General features: G+C 43.0%; 1 protein-coding gene across 5 annotated transcripts in view; it reads right to left on the bottom strand.

The window, feature by feature from the left end:
• Window positions 1–17,814, bottom strand: part of NKTR (natural killer cell triggering receptor) — a 42,505-nt gene that overhangs the window by 7,975 nt on the left and 16,716 nt on the right. For 3 of the 5 annotated variants that reach the window (XM_060280945.1, XM_035129005.2, XM_035129008.2), the window contains 10 exons: window positions 15,015–15,044; window positions 13,932–14,077; window positions 11,988–12,213; window positions 9,836–9,988; window positions 8,770–8,857; window positions 7,526–7,671; window positions 3,335–6,196; window positions 1,860–1,955; window positions 1,182–1,241; window positions 737–841 (listed from right to left, as the gene is read on the bottom strand). In XM_060280945.1, the coding sequence (XP_060136928.1) occupies window positions 737–841; window positions 1,182–1,241; window positions 1,860–1,955; window positions 3,335–6,196; window positions 7,526–7,671; window positions 8,770–8,857; window positions 9,836–9,988; window positions 11,988–12,213; window positions 13,932–14,077; window positions 15,015–15,044 (3,912 nt within the window). The remainder of the gene's footprint in view (window positions 1–736; window positions 842–1,181; window positions 1,242–1,859; window positions 1,956–3,334; window positions 6,197–7,525; window positions 7,672–8,769; window positions 8,858–9,835; window positions 9,989–11,987; window positions 12,214–13,931; window positions 14,078–15,014; window positions 15,045–17,814) is intronic. The other 2 variants (XM_060280946.1, XM_035129007.2) reach the window with 1 other exon arrangement.

Genomic DNA, 17,814 nt, shown 5'->3' with positions numbered 1-17,814 from the left:
GAACTTTTCCGCAGTGACACACAAGTTGTGGTGCTACCAGGCTTTTAGTATTGGGTAACTGTGCACTGTTTTAGTATTGGATAACTGTGTACTGGGTAGCAGGTGGCGCTATGGGTTAAACCACAGAGCCTAGGGCTTGCTGATCAGAAGGTCGGCGGTTTGAATCCCTGCGACAGGGTGAGCTCCCATTGCTCGGTCCCAGCTCCTGCCAACCTAGCAGTTTGAAAGCACGTCAAAGTGCAAGTAGATAAATAGGCATCACTACAGGGAAGGTAAACGGCATTTCCGTGTGCTGCTCTGGTTCGCCAGAATCGGCTTTGTCATGCTGGCCACATGACCTGGAAGCTGCACGCTTGCTCCCTCGGCCAATAATGCGAGATGAGCGTGCAACCCCAGAGTCGATCACGACTGGACCTAATGGTCAGGGGTCCCTTTACCTTTACCTTTTAACTGTACTGCCTTGGCATTTTACTTTTGCTCTGCTGCTTGTTAATGGTTTTGGACATTTAATGTTTTACTGTACTCTGATCTATATGATTTTGTTTTATATTATAATTATGTTTGGAACCCTTGGGTCGCTCCTATTTTTGTGGAATTTTGGCAACTGCACAAGATTCATAAACGATTCACATTACTGCTAGGGACACAAGTAGTTTGAACAGAGAAGGTGAGAGGCAAATGTCATTTGCATTTGCCTATAGTAAGTTCCTCAGTCTAGCTGCCAAAACCCACATACCTGGACCGTCGGTCATAACTGCGAGATCTGTGGTAACTGTCACTCCTTTTGCTTCTACTTCGGCTACGGCTCCTGCTGTAGTAACTGTCATAGGTATAGGACCTGCTTTTATGGGTGCAAAACCAAGCAATGACTTACTTTGTTTAACACAGAATCTCCCTAAATAAACTTAAGAGACATCAAAGCTTTCTTATTCACAGAAAATAATTTTGATTAAATACAATATGCTAGAGAATTAAAAACTAAACTCAAATGGGAAAAAAATCTATAAAAGGCACCCATTCAGTGTAGCTATGTTTCCATTATTCTCTTTCAATTTTGAAGTAAAATAAGCCTGTTTAGAAAAGTAAGCCACAGCACCTTATTATCAATGCACCATTTAAATTTACTGTTACCAACCCATTATATACTAGAGTCATATTTAAAAAATGATCTCTTAGCGTACCTTGATCGACTGTGGTGATCGTAAGAGCTGCTTCTGGACCGACTTCTACTATAAGTGCGACTATTAAACAAGAAAAGAATGACATGACATTTTTAAACTGTAAGAAAGATGTCCCAATATTGTGCTTGCTTATTTTGCATTAAAGCCAGTTATAACTATTTCCCCAAGTGACAAAATATGTATTTATTTTTAAACCATACTAAATCTACAGAAGGGACCCAGGTGGCGCTGTGGGTTAAATCACAGAATCTAGGGCTTGCTGATCAGAAGGTCGGCGATTCGAATCCCTGCAACAGGATGAGCTCCTGTTGCTCGGTCCCAGCTCCTGCCCACCTAGCAGTTCGAAAGCACATCAAAGTGCAAGTAGATAAATAGGGACCGCTCCGGCGGGAAGGTAAACGGCGTTTCCGTGCGCTGCTCTGGTTCGCCAGAAGCAGCTTTGTCATGCTGGCCACATGACCCGGAAGCTGTCTGCGGACAAATGCTGACTCCCTCGGCCTATAGAGCGAGATGAGCGCCGCAACCCCAGAGTCGGACACGACTGGACCTGATGGTCAGGGGCCCCTTTACCTTTCTAAATCTACAGAATGCTTCTGCCAATAAACCAAACAAGCAGATGTTTGCAGTAAGTTATTCTCTTCTCTCCAGCACTTCCCCATCCCTTTTACTGGTACGAACCTGTGACTTCTGCAACTGTCGTAAGAACTACTTCGACTTCTTGAGCGGGCTCTGCTGTACCATCCTCTGCTCCGGCTTCGTGTGTAACTCCGTGACCTAGAGATTTCAAGTGCATGTACTGAAAAGCTGGGCAAAGTAAGGCCCAGCTAATCACAGGGGTTCGTTTTAAGGTTTTCAGAGCACATAGTGGCCAACAGGCTAGCCCCATTGAGCAAGGAACACTGAAATAGCTTATAAGTTTCAGGCAGGACACTACACTCTTTTCAGCACATGCTAAAAACATTTTTGTTTATACAAGCCTACACAGATACGTCCCCTTCATGGATCCCTGCCTTGTCATGGCGAAGGGGCTTGAGTAACTCCAAAAAGCTATGAGCTATGCCGAGCAGGGCCACCCAAGACAAATATGTCATAGCTGAGAGTTTAGACTAAATGTGATCCACCTGGAGAAGGAACTGGCAAACCACTCCAGTATTTTGCCAAGAAAACTCAAATAGACATAAAAAAGGAGAAGCTTTGAGAAGAAAGTGAGAGTTTCTAAGGCATGTTCTGGTTCATGGGGTCATAGACAGCTGAACTAAGACGATTAAACAACAACATGGCAGATACCTACAACGCTAATGTGGTTTCGGTTTCTTGCGGGTTCTAGTTTTCTGAATGATTTAATTGTTTTTACTAACAATTGTTAGAGGGATGCGGGTGGCGCTGTGGGTTAAGCCAGAGCCTAGGGCTTGCCGATCTGAAGGACGGCGGTTCGAATCTCCGCGACGGGGTGAGCTCCCGTTGCTCGGTCCCTGCTCCTGCCAATCTAGCAGTTCGAAAGCACGCCAAAGTGCAAGTAGATAAATAGGTACCGCTCCGGCGGGAAAGTAAACTGTGTTTCCATGCGCTGCTCTGGTTCACCAAAAGCAGCTTAGTCATGCTGGCCACATGACCTGGAAGCTGTACGCCAGCTCCCTCGGCCAATAAAGCAAGATGAGCGCCGCAAAGCCCAGAGTCGTCCGCAACTGGACCTAATGGTCAGGGGTCCCTTTACCTTTTACTAACAATTGTTATGTTTTGTTCTTTGCCATCGAGCGGTATATACATTTCATGAAAGAAATAGAGGCAACTGAGCATTTGCATGTGCTTAAGGCACGCAGCGGGAAGGTAAACACAGTTTCCGTGTGCTGCTCTGGCTCGCCAGAAGTGGTTTTGTCATGCTGGCCACATGACCTGGAAGCTGTATGCCGGCTCCCTCGGCCAATAAAGCAAGATGAGCACTGAAACCCCCAGGGTCGGTCTCGACTGGACCTAATGGCAGGGGTCCCTTTACTTTTAAGGCATGCACAACTACTGACATGCATTCCATTTTGACACTGGAAGGGAGAGGAACAGGGGTGGGGGCAGGGGCGGAACAGGCATATGTGCATCCCAATGATTATCCATAAAGAAATAGCTATCCCTATTTGTAAAATGCAAGTAATTTTACTTACCTGTAAGAAGAGGTGGAACTTCCTGATCGACTTCTGGAGTGACTGTATGAATGGGATCTTGCTCGGTGCCTGGATTTGGGGCCCGACTTGCTTCGTGACCGGCTATGGCTCCTTGACTGGCTGTTTTCCCGTGCGGGAGAATCCTCCTCACTAGAGCTCTCGTGGTTCCTTGGTCTCCGATTCAGCCGGGCAGTCTTCCTAACTTCATCAAACAGGGAGCCTGGTCTAATTTTGTTTTTGCTTTTAATTTCTATTCTTAAACCTTGTGGCTTTGACTCAGACGATGAGGCCACACTTTTGGCTTCGGGAGGATTGCTAGCAGCTGCCGGAGCTACAGCCTGCAGGTTCCCTACTCCCTGTAACGGTTTCCATTTATTATCAGCTACGCTGCTCTGAGGATTTTCCACCAGCTCAGTCTTCAGCACGCTTTCCACAGCAGCAGCAATGGCTGTGACAGGCTTAGGTCTCTGTTTCTCTCTCAGTGTGTTGCCTTCTTTGCTACCAGTCAATTCTCTAGCATCAAGTCCTGGTTTTGCACTCTCCGCTTCAGAGCTACTTGGGACATCTGTGCTCTTACTAACTCTAATGTCTTGCAAGTTCAGCTTCAGACTTACTGGAGAAAGTTCCACATCAACCTTCACGGGTGAATTATGCTCTGGAGTGCAAATCTCCATGTCATCCACCTGGGTAACATCCACCTCATTTTCATTATTTACTTTGGCAGCACCAGCGCTTTCCGAAATTTCCGTATGTTTTTCTGAATTTAGAGCATGTGCTGATGTTCCCTCTTCCCCATTAACTTTACAAACTTTCTTAACAGCAGGTGATGCATGGCCTACAGTTTTATTCTCTTCACTGAGCTTTTTGTCATTCCCCGTTTGGTCCTGGAGCATTTTATCGTTTTCAGAATCCTGATCTTGCTTTTTATCTGCTTTTGTCACGACTGGCTTCTCTCTGTCATCCTTGGTGCGTGGCTTTACAGCTATGACCTCTTCCTCCTCCTCCTCTTCTCCAAACTCCAGAGGCGGCTGCCAGTGAAATGTTTCCTTTTGTTTTTGGGCCTTATGCTTCTTTTCTTTTTTACCCTTGGATTTCTCCTTCGCTTTTTTGGAATGTGCCTTTTTGAGGTTCTTTTTGGAGCCATGCTTTTGCTTTCTGGATTTTCCCCTGGCCCCAGAATTGGAATGGGAGCTCTCCGTCTCAGAAGGGGAGAACTGCTTGCTTGTCTTGAGTGTACCCGAGGAGGAATCCAACTTTGTCTTGCACTTGGCGAGGCTGAGATCTGTGTCAGAGTCTGATGTGGCTTCACCTTCCTCCTTGCTAGAAGACAATCTTGAATCTTCCTTATAGTTCCTGTTTCCACCTCTTTCTGAATTTGATTCAGAGTCCCATTTACTATCGGTACGTGTTTTCCTTTTTGCTTTTCGACCACTTCTTGGGGAGTTCAGTTTCTCCTCCAAAAGTCTTTTTTTTGAATGGTCACTGCCCCACTCAGACCCAGGCTTTTCTTCATTCCCATCGCAAGCAGAGCTGCTTCTCTTTCGCTTCCGGCTTGCTTTTTCTTGCTGTAATGGCCCTTTTTCTTGCACTGGCTGTGGTTTCGTCACCTGCTCACTATCTGTGGAGAAGTCCGAAGAGGATCTACTCACACTCTCCCTGTGCTTCTGAGAAGCCACATCTTTTGCATATAGAAGAGTACTTTCAGAACTGCTTTGTCTCTTCTTTGACAAGTGCCCACTTTCTTTCGTTTTGCTTTTCTGTCGGTCATCCTCACTTAGAGAAAAATAAGATGACGACCCACTGTAGCATGACCGGTCACTGGGGAATTTATGCACTGAATGGGATCTAACAGTTGATCGAGATCTTGAGCTGGATGGACTTCTTGATCTGCTGTAAGACTTGGAGTAGGATCTACTTCGAGATGTCCTGCTCCTCGACCTTCGCCAACTCTCTGAGCTTCTATCACTGTGATTTTTTGAATAATCACTGCGGTCACTATCTGAACTTTTTCGTCGCTTACGGTATGAAGAGGATGTGCTTGTATCTTTGACACTTACTAAACTGTAGGTAGTCTGAGTAGGCATCAAGTGAGTGGTCTTTGCTTTCATTTCCTGAATTCGCTCATAGGATGGTTTCCAAGGCTTTTGCCCAGGTTTCCATCTAGAAGGTGGAGGACTGTCACTAAGTGATATGACCGGAATGCTTTCGGCAACAACGGGCTGTATCACAACTTTATCATTTTGTGGCAATGCTGCCATGACAGGTTCGACTGCAACAGGCTTGAATTCATTTAAACGAGCTGCAACATTTTTTGGTGAACTGGACACCATCTTAAGATGCTTGGAACTGGACCTAGATCTTGATCTGCTCCTAGACTGAGAAGACTTAAAAGCCATTCTTGACCTAGAACTTCTTCTGGAATAAGATCTGGATCTGGTTCTGGATCTGGATCTGGTTCTAGACCTGTAGTATGACCGGGAGTCCCTGCTTGACGGGGACAATGAGCTCTGCTTATCTCTATCAGATTTAGACCAGTCCCTTCTGGAGGAGTCATCTCTAGAAGAAAGTGAGGAAGAGCGGGGCACCCTCTCACGATCACAAGGCGATTTTGTCCTTCTAGCAGAAGAACGAGAAGATTCTTTCTCTGTTGAAGTAGATAACCTCTTCTTTTTAATCTGCTTCTGCTTCTTGAAGTGTTTTTGCTTTTTGGCCTTCTTTTTGTGCTTTGCCTTTTTCTCTTTCCGGTGTTTCTTGTGGTGGCGACCGTATTTAGCACTACTTAGGTCAGAATAGCCATTATGTGACCATGACCTTGACCTCTGAGACAGACTTCTTTCATCCCACCTTCCTGGGTCACTCAACCTAAGAAACAAATGAATAAAATGTTTATCTGTATCTTGCGAGCACCCCGAGATCTTTGGATGAAATATAATTAATTAATAATAAGCACCTCCTTGGCTATGCTTGCTTGGCTTCTCTAGCAGACTTTGGGTTTTCAGGAGCCATGCAGCATGGGTCTAAAGACCTAGGTACAAGATCTGGAGATGCCTGGAAGTACTGGCCTGGTACAGGCATCTTCCTAAAAAGGCCCTCAACAATTAGCACACATGAAATTAAATGCAGTATCTCTACCTCAAGTAAAGAAAACCAAAACGACAGAACTACACCTGAGTGGATGAACAAAGCCTCAGTTCACATGCCTCAAAGGAGTTGCTCAAATATGATCCAACAAAATTGTGTTAATACTCAGGAACATGTCCTCAGAGCAACTAACTTGGCTGACTGTTCAGATGAATAGTTTTTTGCATAAGTGTGTACCCATGGAATTCATTCCAAAAGTAATCCCATTGGGGGGGATTGTTAAAGCTATGATGGTTGTTCACTGGGAATGAAAACAGACCCCCCCCTGGGGGGGAGGAGCTTCACAAAATCCAAAGTTTCATGAAACATTTTTTTTGGCAAACTCAACAGATTTTCATAAACAAAAATAGTTCCATTTTAGAATTATTTTAACCTGTTCATATGGGTTAAACCACAGAGCCTAGAGCTTGCCGATCAGAAGGTCAGCGGTTTGAATCCCTGCAACGGGGTGAGCTCCCGTTGCTCGGTCCCAGCTCCTGCCAACCTAGCAGTTAGAATGCACGTCATAGTGCAAGTAGATAAATAGGTACCGCTACAGTGGGAAGGTAAACGGCGTTTCTGTGTGCTGCTCTGGTTCGCCAGAAGCGGCTTTGTCATGCTGGCCACATGACCTGGAAGCTGTACGCCGGCTCCCTCGGCCAGTAAAGCAAGATGAGCGCCGCAACCCCAGTCAGTCATGACAGGACCTAATGGTCAGGTGTCCATTTACCTTTACCTATAGTTTTTTTTACAATGCAGCCCCGAACTGTTTTAATACTCAAGAGGTTTCTGCAAGCGAGTAAGATTAACAAATGTCACCCTGTTCCAGATAACATTATGTAAACTAGATGCAAAGCACCCAAGTAAAATTTCCCTACCCAATCAGCCCTACTCTCTTATTTGTAGCCATCAAAAAATAAACTCTCTTACCAGGTACAAAGTCTATCTAAACTGCAGTGCAATAGATGCCTTACAGAATCTGCTATTACCACTCTCTTTATTCATCTTGTGCCTATATGTAATCGACTTACTATTTTATGGGACAGAATAATTTAAGAGAGCTAGTCTTACTTGTCTCCTTTACTCCATTTTTCTCCACTGGGTGGCCTGTAGGCTCTTAACCTCTGCATTTCTTCTTTCCAGTGTGGAGGAGTTTCACTGCTCTCATCATTATCAGATTCTGAACATGAGCGAGAACGAGGAGGTGTATGGTATCGCTAGAAAAATACAACAGCACAAGCAGAATTGAATACAAAATCCATAATACAGTAGCACTCATACACAATCATCAAGGCTTATCCACGATTAAAAACAAATGTCTGGGGACAACTGCATACTGAGCACACGGGATACCCAAATCTGGAGATTACTTGCAGATTTTCTGTGCAGGTAAGCAAACCTTGCCAGAGGAACTCTGCAGGAAGAGAAAATGTAGGTACGAGCGGAGACCTTGTTCAACTTGGAAAAAGAGCTTTTGTGACAGGAGAACATAGATCCCACAAGAAGCTAAATTACAGCATCTGCCTAGTGGGCTTTAAAAAAATCATCTCCACTTCTACTCTCTGTTCTTTGCCATATAAAGGTTCTGAAAGCAACAGGCAAACACTGCAATATACTTTGATAATATTTTTCAGTTGTTTATTGCTACTCCACCTTTTGAGGTCTCACATTCTCAGCCAATTTATAATGCCTTACTATCAATCCCCATCTCCATTTAGAAGAGAAGCCTATCACAAGCACATGCGGTCTTGCCACTATTTTTAGTTTTGATTCAGTGCTGTTTTTAACAAGGTATATTGTTTATTTTTGAAAATATTTATAACCATTTGGTGTGTTTTAGCCCCACCCTTTTTTGATTCATGTTGGGAGCTGTCCTGGGTCCTGCACCAGGAGAAATAGAATAAATAATACTTTGTGATTAACCACTTCATTCCTGCTTCCCCATCCAGGGACAAGTACCATATTGGCCCGACTATAAGCCGCACCTGCAAATAAGCCACACCTTTAAAATTCAAGGATTTGCGGGTGCGTCTCGCCTCCCGGCTCTACCACCCTGAATGAGGGATGTGGGCAGGCGGCTCTCCAAGCCAGTGCCAGCGTTCGGCTCTGAATATAAGCCACACTTTAACTTTTAAGTCGGAATTTGGGGGGAAAGTGTGGCTTATATTCGGGTCAATACGGTTATGAATTTCTGTATGCAACTGGCCAGCAAACAGAGGTAGCTTTCAAACACTGGCCAAAATAAAGCCCTTGTGTTAAGTTACAAAGGCTGAAAAGGGGGGGGGGGTATAAAAACAAAACAAAACAAAACATACTATTGTGCCTCTCCCTCTGATTTTTCTTCCAGATTTAGATACTGAAGGCTTCTGGTCATTCAAAACTGGGGCTACATCAAGCAGCTTCCTTAAATATTAAGAATTATACAAGTATAAGGAAAACAGCACTGGCAATAATATATGTTTCTTGCAGTCAAATGTTAAAGACAGCCAAAACTGAGCAAGAGTGACTCAAATGGCCACATACTTAATTGCGTAGCTTTTTCTTTGCTAAGAACACAGTTCAAAACTATCTGGTTACCCTCCCCCAAGTTACAGAATTTTTACCCAAGACAAATGAGTGTCTACAGCTCCTAGCTGAGGGGTGCAATCACATACTATGAAAGCATTCCTTCATCTGGCTCTCCAGCTGGATCACCTGGATATCAAAGTTTTCACTGGGGTGCCCCCCGCCAAAGACGCCTCTTTAAGAAATCCAATAGAGAAGAATCTGACTCTTCCTGAAAGGAGTTTCCCCAAAGATGCTGAATTGCTATGAGACTAAACTGACCAGGGGCCTACACCACATGGTCCAAGAATGAAATGGGCATGTAGGATTTCCTCACCCTTTGCTGCATATACCCCACTACGTATGAGAGAAATATCTGGGGACCAGGAATTACTCCTTTTGGAAACATCAGGGGTTATAATGGTCAGGACATAGAGAGTTCATGCCGAGGATCTTTCTAAACCAAAAGCTGGCTAACATTTAGAGAAAACAAAAACTGGAATCCAATACTTTGTGACTATACTGCACCATCGTCCCATTTTTTAAACGGCAACTGGTACAATAGCTGGCTAGATGAGACATTTCTTCCATCAAAAATTAAAGACCTTGGTTTCCTATATGTAAAATACATTTTTTTCCAGCCATGGGAGTACACAAGCACCCCACTGAAATTCAAGCATATGAACTGCATCCCTGTAATGCTGAGGTATTACTGCAAGTTACAACGATCCTCCACTAACTCCATAACTGCAAATACACAAGTGGCTCAAGGATTGCTTAAAAGGAGCAGTCCCACAGAGAAGGAACAAACACAACAAGAAGAAAATTGTTGCATACGGCTCAGGCTCTGTATTTATAACTGGTGCATCTCTTCTGAGCAAAAATCTGTTTTCTGGAACTGGAGGAATTTCTTCAGGACGGACCACGGGCTTGTCCCTCTTCGCATTTGAGTCCACTGCTTTTTCATTTTCTTCGCTTCTGTTAGGATGGCTGAATAGAAAGAGCCATTTAGAATACACACACACACAATTTTTGAAACCCAAATGAGAACTGCGTATGTCGACTATATCCTCCTGTATGTGACAACTTTCTCATCAAGTTCCGTTGCACTGTAAGAGGCTTTTCTGAAACTTAATAGCCTGATGATGAATCAAACTCCTAAATTTTTTACTTCCTGAATTTCTTTAAGTCAGCACAATTTACTTCTCCAGACAAGCAGAGAATTAAGGCGTGCAGGTTATCTGCTTCTATTCCTTTAGATAAGCCACATTAGTTTACTCAAGGGCAAAAAGTAGAATTCAAAGAGCTCCAGTAGTGACATAGATTCCCATATGGCAGGGATATGCAATGGCTCTGTATGTAGGTTAAAGCAGTGTTTCTCAACCTTTTTTGGGCAAAGGCACACTTGTTTCATGAAAAAAATCATGAGGCACACCACCATTAGAAAATGTTAAAAAAATTAACTCTGTGCCTATATTGACTATATATAAAGTAATTCTCCCACGGCACACCAGGCAACATCTCGCGGCACACTAGTGTGCCGCGGAACAGTGGTTGAGAAACACTGGGTTAAAGAACTAGGCAATCTGAGGGGCTCCCTCTTACCAAAGTGTGGTATCCAATAACTCTCCCCTGCTCCCCAATCTGTTTCTATGTTACTCTGTTTCATATACTGCTGTTTCTCCTCTATTTCCATAGGTCAGGGATGAGGAAGCTTTTTTGCCCCAAGGGCCACATGCCCATGGTGAGCAGGACCAGAGGGCAAAAGAATGTGGAGGAATGAGTGAGTGTTTTGTACTGTAGGGAAGTATCTTCACACACCCCTCTCTATTTTCCATTCGGACAAGTGAAAGGAATAATCAAGAGTTTAAGGATGCTTTGCAGCCAAACAAAAAACACTTCAGTGAAGGTTGTGGCCTGGGGAAGAGTTACAGAAGCTATATAAGGGGATCAGGGGGGCATACTCAGCCCTTGGAGCTGTGGTCTTCCCTCCTGCTCCAAGTCCATGGGCTTTGCAATAAGCGAGGCTATCCAAAATAATGACTGTGGAGCGCAGAAGAGCTCAGAGTGTTGGTGCAAATGGATGTTTTGTTTTTTAAGAGTTGAAAGCTTCATTTTTGTTTTTAAAACCCCACAATGCTCTGCCTTTACAAAACAAAACAAAAAACCAAACCAAACCAGAGCCCTTCAGAATTCATCAGCCACATTCTAGAGCAGGGGTCGGCAACCTAAGGTTGTTTAACCGGCCCACGAGCCACCCCTGAATCGAGCCGGCCGCTCGGCAAGTCCCCGTGCACTGTGCTAAACCAGCACAGCGCGGTGACTCGCTTCCATGGCACCAGAAATGGTGTCTGCAGATGTCAAAAATCGCGGGTGCACGCGCCCACACACACACATGCGATCCAGCCCACAGAGGGATCTCCGCTGGAGTGAACCGTCCCAGGCGAGGTAAACCTTGCCGACCCCTGTTCTAGAGAGCTTCATGTTGGAAGACCTATTTGTAGGTATGTAAAAGCTTATGGGTTGGCTGTTTTTAGATTCTCCATTATAGCAAATGGGAGAACACAAGTATTTGATTTTACACAGAGTAGCTTGGAAACTCACATATAGGTCAAAGCAGAAGAACACAGAGCAACTCAGAAAGAGTTTAAGAACGCACAGATACAAGTCAAATATTGGGACTCATGAATACCCCTCCTCATTTTACTGTGATGTCCTTTAGCTTAAATGGTTAGGGCTGGTTCCTCAGTCCTAAATGTCAGCATCAATTTATGTAACATGTCAAAGTCAACTTCACAGATTATGCCCTGGAATATCGTTTCCTAATGCAGAACCTCTGACAGTGAGACAGTTATCTTCACTGCAAGCCATGAATCTTAAAACTTGGTGCTCAAGAGAAGGTTACAGGTCTATGCATAAAAGTGAATAAAGCGTTAAAACCTTGATAAAAAGGCTTATTCATCTCTTCTTGTGATAATGTATTAGATACCTTCTTTGGCTTGATGCCCGTTTGTTCTTGGGTTCCTCCTTTTTCTTCTCTTCCCTTCGTCGCTTCCTTGACTGTTTAGCTTTCATTCTCCTCTTGTGTTTCCTTTTCCTACTTCTCTCACTTTCAGATTCACTGTCAGATGATGATTCTGATGAAGTAGACGAGCTGCTGGTGGAAGTATCTGAAGCTTTTGAGTGAGCAGACACCTTTCTCTTCTTCTCCAATGCTTAGGATGGGAAAGTTAATACATTTTTATAATTCACTCTAGGAACATATGGGTTCGCATTCAGCATGGGTAAAACCACAAACACAATGAACTCTGGGGATCGTGATTAGATTATTACACTTTTTTGTTTGTTTGTTTCTAAATATTTGAGATAGTACCGGTATGCTAGTTATAGCCAAACTGAGTGACCACTGGGCAGACATAAAAAGGCCACACTGGCAATTTGGCATTAACCAAATGCTAGACGATTTAATGCTGTACAATGCAGTCATGGTTTACTGTTATTTGCCCTGAGAAAACACATCCAGATACATTCATAGAAACTCAACTTGCTGGTTATTTGTGGGAAGACAGGCATTGTGCCATATGTCAGCAGCTGATATTGTAAAAGTATTTAACTCTCAACGTCACCCTCAGCAAATATACATCTTAATTCCTGCCTTATTTGTAAATAGCCCTGAAGACTTCTTTCATCCAGGTTCTTCCAGAGGATCCACTGCTGGCGCCCAAACTTTTCCTTTCTGCTTTCATTTTCCTAGCTTAAAGATGACGTAAGAATGGATACTCATGGTGCTTTATTGTTTAATGTAAAAACTACAACTGCTGAGGGTATGCGCACACAATATAAAAGACTTTGGGATGCAATTTATCTGCACTTGCTAGTCTAACAGCGCCCACTGGAAAGTCCTCTTCTTTCCGAGGCCCTCCATAACATCTCTTTCTCTGGCCACTACTTCCATCAGGGGTCAGTGTGCACCTCCAACACAGCCAGCCCCCATCTTCTGTCTAGCAACCTGGTCCACAAGTTATGACACTGGTAGTGATGGCTGTGGTACAACTGAGGCCAAGGGCACACTGGGGAGAAAAGAAGGTCTTCAATGAGCACCACACTCTCCTGTGGGAAAAGTTATGCCTACATCTGGCCGGATCATGGTCTTATGCAGAGTAAAAAATAATGGGCCATCTTAAAAAACAAAATCATGAACAGTTGGGTGCTGACAGATGCATTGTGTTATAGCAAGGGTGGCTAACACATGCCCAGAGGCTCCACCCAGCCTCCAAGGGATTTTCTGGGGTCCCCTACTCCAACCTGTCTTATTGTTATTACTGCTCCTATGGGTCCCCTGTCGTGATGCCCTAAGGTTTGTTATAGCCCCCTAAAGGGACTATGTGCCCCCAGTCCATTTTGTCATTAACACACACACACACACACACACTGACCATTCCAACTTATTCTATGATGCCAAAAGGTTTATTATCCCAAGATTTGTCTTTAATTGTTAAAAATAAAATGACCACACACCCCTCTACACTTTGACCCACAAGAGGACTGACCATGGGCCAATGCAGCTCTTGGCCTGAAAATGGTTAGCCACTCACGTTAGAGAGTAAACTCATTCTACGCAGACAACTTTATCATGAAAATGTCCTGTTTTACTATGATTTAATAAGGAAGCACACTTTTACTATTCCTATATTATCCTAGGTTTAACAAATGAGTATTTTCCAATATGCTTATTTGATAAATATTCAGCAGCTCACATTCTCCCAAATGTAGCAACACAGTAGCATGACCAAACTCAGTATAATGTTACAAAATGGAAACATAGTAAAAGCACATAAAAAGGGGTTTCTAGAACTTGCAGAATACTGTACCTAGATCTAATACAAATTATGATATTTTCTCATAGATTTTGAGGAAGTATGCAATGGCTTACCATCCTTTGCCGATTTTGTAACCAGCAACCCACAGTCAATAACTCGCACATCTGCATATGGCCTACTGGCAGTATCAGTTTTCAGATTTTCTATTTGTTCTATTACTTCAAAACCAGAAATAACCAATCCAAAGACAACATGTACACTGCAGAAATAGAAGATGCAAAAAGGTGCACTGGTTTATATGCAAGCAGCAATTGCTTGGAGTGACTTCATGCAACAAATGTTATCCTTAATATAGAAAATTCATTTAAAAAGAGGTTGGGTTAAGAATGCTTTAAAATTATTGGCAAAATGCAAAGCCAATATGCTATGCCCTGTTAAACGTTTTATGTCAGACACATATGGAGTCACACATTAAAGGTAAAGGGGCCCCTGACCATCAGGTCCAGTCGTGTCCGACTCTGGGGTTGCGGCGCTCATCTTGCTCTATAGGCCGAGGGAGCCGGCGTTTGTCCGCAGACAGCTTCCAGGTCATGTGGCCAGCATGACAAAGCCGCTGCTGGTGAACCAGACCAGCACACAGAAACGCCGTTTACCTTCCCGCCGGAGCGGTCCCTATTTATCTACTTGCACTTTGATGTGCTTTCGAACTGCTAGGTGGGCAGGAGCTGGGACCAAACAACGGGAGCTCACCCCGTTGCAGGGATTCGAACCGCCGACCTTCTGATCAGCAAGCCCTAGACTCTGTAGTTTAACCCACAGCGCCACCTGGGTCCCATTACACACTCTTAATTTCACACATAGGTTGTTTTTAAGGTAAAGTAAATTGGGCTTTTTAAAAAGCAGTTTTTGCCTATCTTGTTAATTTTCTTTATGTGTTCAGACTGTCCCTCCTACAGCAACCAATATGTATCTCATGTGCATATCGTAAAGCGAATAGGAGAGAAATTATTGCCCTTTTAATTTTAGAATAACAACTCTAAATGATCTTATAGGATACAAGGATAAAAAGTGGGATGGAAAAGCAGAACAACCATGTATGAGTCTTCCTGGTTTACAAGTACACGTTCAAGAGAAATTTCCAGTTGATTTGGCCCAAATGGCCCTAAAGTGCAAGAAAACAAATATCTGTATCTTACCCATCAAGATGAGGAGCAGGCTTTGTAGTTCTGCTTAACATCAACATGAGATTATTTTTGTGTTTGTGGAAAAAATCAGTTGTTCAGATGAGGAGGTGAAAAGGCAGAGTGGCACATAAAACAAAAAAGGAAGGAAAAAAACAGGGCCAAGTTAATAATTTTTGCATACAAAGCTTAAGATTAAAATGAAATTCAGGAAATGGAATGTATTTTCAATAATTACTATTACTACAGCATAAAGCCACACTTCAGTTATTCCTCCAGTTCAGGCGATATGCATGCAGACAGAGCACATACATTAATAACTCAGTTTCACTGTGGCTGATATTGGGCAAATAATTGTACATGTGCACAAATTTCATCTATTGCAACAAGAGTCATACTGCTCTACTGCACAGCATTGCCATCTGGTTCTTACCAACAACACTAAAATACGGCAATAATAATTTAGGTGCTTGTATAAACACCGTATGCTACACAAAACTTTAGTTATTAGACAAATAAAAAGGGGGAGAAAATCAGTTTCTGCGAAACAAATTGGTTTCCCACTATTCTTCTGGGTCTGCAAATCAGCTTCAAATCTTTTCACTAGAGACTGGTCTACAGCCACTGTTCTAGAAAAGTATTGGTGAAATTTATGGGCAGTCAAGGAACACCAAAGGCTAGCACCGAAATCTTGTTGACATCTAATCACAACTAAGTTCCACCGAATTCAATGGGGCTTCCATTCAGGTAAATTTGCATAAGACTGCAGCCTTAGCTGAGACTCTTAATTTATTGAACTCCAAGTCCTGTTTCTGTCTACTCCTACAATGGCTTGTATTTTAAGGAGATTTAAAAAATAATAATCAGGAGGTAAATGCTATATTTGAAATTTCATTCTTCTAAACACCGTACTGGTCACTACTAAACCCTTTCAAGTCATACATTCCAACAGTTCCCATCTGTCAATGGCTCAAGAAGAGGATGATACAACAGATTTCAGGGGAAAGTTATAACCCAAGTATAGCACACACCCCTTCTGCATACCACGCAGAGAATTTCTGTCACAAAAAGCAAGAACCACCACAGAGTTCATTATTTTGATTGAGAGTCCTCCTTCCTAAGTCCTCTTAACTTATGTCCCACTTTTCAAGATAATCAAATATTCCTGTTAAAAGTTTCCTATAAACCAGCAGGTTCATTATTATGGTCCACTGTTCTTGGCTGGCCATGGTAACCAAGTCAAAAAGCAATACTTGTTTGGGTGCCTTGCCTGAACAGCGGCCAAAGGAGCCCCCTGCCTCCCTACAGGAAAGAGAGGTTCGGAGCTTGCCCATCTGGTCTCTGCTTGACCAGGGTGCTCAAGGCACTGCCACCAAGTAGCAGCCAAGGTCTCATCCCATTTGTTCTGGAGTAAGAAAGGGTGGCAGACTTACTGGCCTGGCCCTGCACTGTGGGAGGTGGGGCAAGACTGCTGGACAACAATACTGGGACCCTCACTCGCCAGACAGCACTGGTATACAACATGGTAAGCAGAAATGTGGAAGGAAGGACAAGGTTTTGCACCGCACAAACCTAAATATGGGAAACCCGTGATTTGCTATACGTCCTGAAAGACGTCTGGCTACACCTGAGCATCACACCTGAAGCAAATTCTTACCTTTCAGAGAGCTATCCAGAACAGTGAATATTAAGCAGGTGGTTAAGTGTTCCTGACACCAAAGAACATTGAAAAACTAGATGATGGAGCACAATGTGCTACCAAGTATTACCTTGCTGGTACTTGGCTTTGGGCATCCTGTTATGATTGCTGTTGTTCCAACTATGTGGGTAATGGGCAGCCAACGTCCACCAAGATTATGTATGAACCGCCCTTCAGTAAAAGGGATGATCATTTTGACAATTTGATTCTTTACAGAGCTCACATGGTGCAGCATGTGATATATGCGAACTTGAATTACAAGTTCAAGTTTTACTGCATCAATGGATGCACTGGGTAGCTACTGGCATGTCACTCAGTCTCAGTTCCCTTATCAATAAAATGGAACCAATCTAGCAGAGCTGCTGCAAGGATAAATAATGTATACTGTGAAACAATCCACATTCCATGAATTAAAACAGAAGTTTAAGACAAGTTTGATTACAATTCATAAAATAGTTACCAGAAACTACAGTCCAACCACCACCAGCTTCCAAATGGACGTCAGATAATTAACTATTAAGGGTTTGAATATTTCACCATAAAATAATATTTCTTATTTTAATGTTTAAGGGATTTTAGAATCTTTTCACTACACAGACATACAACATTTTCAGGAAGGCACTGAGGAAGACAAAAGTGCTCTGGACCAACAATTAGAATAATTTTTCTTTGTTTATTTATCCCCCTCCCCGTGCTTTAAATATTCTGATAAACTTGAAACTTTGTATTTGCATGTTGTTAAATAAGGTGGCAGGTGCTTGTAAATACAATGTTTTAACCAATGTTTCTTCCTTCCTCTGGAAGTCCATTATACAATTGCAGTTTAAGAACACAAGCTGGTGATCTACCCATTCCACACATTTTCAAAGGTGTAAGCATAATTTCATCCTAGTGAAAAGCACTGCATAGAGAATGTTGCTTGCTCCTCTTCCTCAAAAAAGCAAAGCAACTAACTTTCTACAAGTAATTAATATATTTTGATATTCTATCACAAAATAACACCTTGAGTTTTTTCCCCAAGCTGAGAGAATGAATACTTATTTAGGGGTTAAAATAGTAGTGTCATATAGACAAACTGCTCTGCTCAAAGCAGGTACTTCCCTCCCAAGAAGAACT

The sequence above is a fragment of the Zootoca vivipara genome, chromosome 12, assembly GCF_963506605.1.
Source record: "Zootoca vivipara chromosome 12, rZooViv1.1, whole genome shotgun sequence".
NCBI classification, from domain to species: domain Eukaryota; kingdom Metazoa; phylum Chordata; class Lepidosauria; order Squamata; family Lacertidae; genus Zootoca; species Zootoca vivipara.
Note: the sequence above shows the minus strand (reverse complement) of the source record. Positions and strands in the feature narration are given on the sequence as shown.